Consider the following 2849-nt stretch of genomic DNA (forward strand, 5'->3'; position numbering starts at 1 on the left):
TTTCAATTTGACATTTATTTGAATAATGAATTAGGGTTTTACTAATAACAACGGAAACAATGGTGAAACGAGAGTCTCGATCTAGTAATAATAATAATAATAATAGGACCACCAGAAGAGAAGAAGAAGAAGAAGAAGAAGAAGAAGCAAATCCAGGAACTAGAAGAAGAAGCACCAGGGGGGGATAAAGGAAGACCTGACCACGACGGTGGTGTCGGTCACCAAGATGTCGTTGCACGTCGTGTTTTACGGTACAAGTATCTCACTGTTAAGAATATGATTAATGGTATTATCTTCCTCTTTTTTATATATATATATATATTTTATATATTATATTATATTAAGGGTGTTTAATTTTGTGTATTTAACCATTTTTTCAGATGAGAGAGATAATATTTCTGCTGAGGGTGATAAGTTCAAATCTGTTATCGACCAAGTCGAAAGCTTACATAGTCAAGGTACTTTTCCCCCTCTTGTTTTTATTATTATGTCTACATTTGGGCATGATAGCTTCTCTAGTTTGATTTCAGTGGCTAGCTTGCAATATAAAACAAAAATGTATCATTGAATTAGTTACAGATTTTGATGTACCTAGCATACTTGATTTTATTGTTACAATGCTCCTGGCACCCGCTTGTCTTGAAGTACAACGTAAGTAGGACTTTATTAAGCTTAGTAAAACACTATGATGTTTTGGCGTATGTATGACCACACTCGATATTACTTATGAATATAATATGGAGAAAACACCGCGCTTTTTCTTCCACTTATATGTTCTCTCTTTGCTTTTTGGGTTCAGTTCAGAATCCCAGGGAACAAGTTGCAGATTCCGAAGCTTTGTTAGATATTGCCAACACCATTGTAGCTTCGGTCAAATCACAAAACAGTGATGGAATTACTCCATCTGATTTCATTACTTCATTGCTTAGTAAGTTTGCACATCAAAATGGTGAATCGAAAGTAATCGAGAATCCAAGGGACTCAATGGCTTGGGGTAATTTTGGTTTTTTGTCATCGTCACATTATAAGAAGGGCCGGTGGATGCTCAACCATGTCGATTTTACTTTTTTTATTATCTTTTGAAATAGAAATAATTTTCAAGTTTTTCCCTCCTTAATTCAATAAATCTTCATTTAAATATGTGTTTCTAATGTAATTTAGGCTTGGGCCTATGGATATGGAAATAAAGAATGGAAGGTTGTTCAGAGAAAGCGTGCGTGACCTCCTGTTGAAAGCTCTTCTCATCCTGAGGAGGTTAGTCAGTTGCCAGGGTAAGTTATCCTAGTGTACTCACACAGTGGTGCTGTAGCAAGCCGAAAATATGTCGGATCTGATAATAAATAAAAGGAAGAAGAGATGGCAATGGGAGAATGCGACAGCAGGTGCCATTGCTGGATTCGTAACCGTTGCTACTCTTCACCCCCTCGATGTTGTTCGCACTAGATTTCAAGGTACATTCACATATTATTATTATTATTATTATTATTATTATTATTATTATTATTATTATCATTTTCAAATATTTAACTTCCTCGGTTGTTCGGCAGTTAACGATGGTAGAGTTACGAATCTTCCACTTTACAGAAACACTGCACACGCCATCTACACCATTGCTCGAGTCGAGGTTTCTTCTTCTATTTTCTAACATATTCTTCTATTTTTTCTTATTTTAAATGTGGGCAATGTGTTTCCAGGGTTTTAGAGGTATTGCGCGGGTTTCTATCCAGCGGTTCTTGGATCAACTGTTTCTTGGAGTCTTTATTTCTTCTTGTAAGTCTTTACTTCATTTTAGTCTAGAAAGGAAATTTACTTTTTTGTGTTTTGTATTACTTTTTATTCAGCTATGGCAGAGTTTAAAGACAGATATTCCAAAGGCGGTGAGAACAAGCTCGATACGGCTTTCATTTAATTTCTACGCTGAGATGCGGGGGTTGGTAATTACTTTTCATTGGTTTTTTAAAACATGTTTTCATCAGTTTTCTCTTCTTTTTAGCTGGCTTGATGTTAAGTGTGAGTGGTCATTTCAGGTATCTTTGTTCACAAATCCTATTTGGCTTGTTAAGACTAGATTGCACTTGAGACTCCCTTGCATCGAGCCGGCCGTGATTCGGGTTTAATGGTTTGCTCTATGTTTCATTTTTTCATATTGGTAACTTGAGAGTTAGCTACGCCTTGTCATGGAAGAAATATCTCCCAAGTTTTTAGCTAAATGATTATTTCGTTTTTGGGATGCTCTATTTTATTGTCTTAACGGCTATTTCGTATTATACAATGCTTGCTACTTTCTTTTTAGTTTTTCATTTCCATGTTTATGTGCATTTGATGGTCTAGAATATGCTTTATCTTGAACAGGAAATGAAAGATCGAACATAAATGATTTGAATTTTGAGCTGCTCAATCCATCTTGGTAGTCGTTGCACATGCATTTCATTGGTAGTTATGATATATGTGTATGCAAGACTCTCTGAGAATATGTTAGTCTAGAAGTGTAGTTGTAAATGTATAGGGTATGATGATATCCGTGGTCGTGTTGTCGGTCATAAAAGTCTTAGTTATACCACCAAATTGGTTTATTTGGTCTCGCTACAAAATATGAGAAATTATTATTTTTTATTAGCAACCCATTAGCAACGGTTTATAACCGTTACAAACGAATTTTAAATTATTTTTTTTTAAATTAACTAACAACTTTGCAACGGTTAAAAACCGTTGGTAAAAATTTTAACAAATTACCAACGCTTAAAAAGCGTTGCAAAGGTTTTAAATATGTGTACGAAATAGTTATAATAAGTGTTGAAAAGTTCTGCTTGCAACGCTTTTTAAGCGTTGGAAATTTCTGTTTGCAACTC

The 2849-nt window shown here is 34.9% G+C and overlaps 1 protein-coding gene across 1 annotated transcript; it reads left to right on the forward strand.

The window, feature by feature from the left end:
* LOC147509213 (non-structural maintenance of chromosomes element 4 homolog A-like) lies at nucleotides 1-1909 on the forward strand. The gene is made up of 4 exons (XM_086597739.1): nucleotides 1-286; nucleotides 381-458; nucleotides 800-994; nucleotides 1842-1909. Exons 1-4 carry the CDS (start codon nucleotides 277-279, stop codon nucleotides 1907-1909), a joined length of 351 nt encoding a protein of 116 aa, XP_086453865.1. The 5' UTR covers nucleotides 1-276.
* The last annotated feature ends 940 nt before the right edge of the window (nucleotides 1910-2849 follow it).

The sequence above is a fragment of the Coptis chinensis genome, chromosome 3 (assembly GCF_015680905.1).
Source record: "Coptis chinensis isolate HL-2020 chromosome 3, ASM1568090v1, whole genome shotgun sequence".
Taxonomy (NCBI): Eukaryota; Viridiplantae; Streptophyta; class Magnoliopsida; order Ranunculales; family Ranunculaceae; genus Coptis; species Coptis chinensis.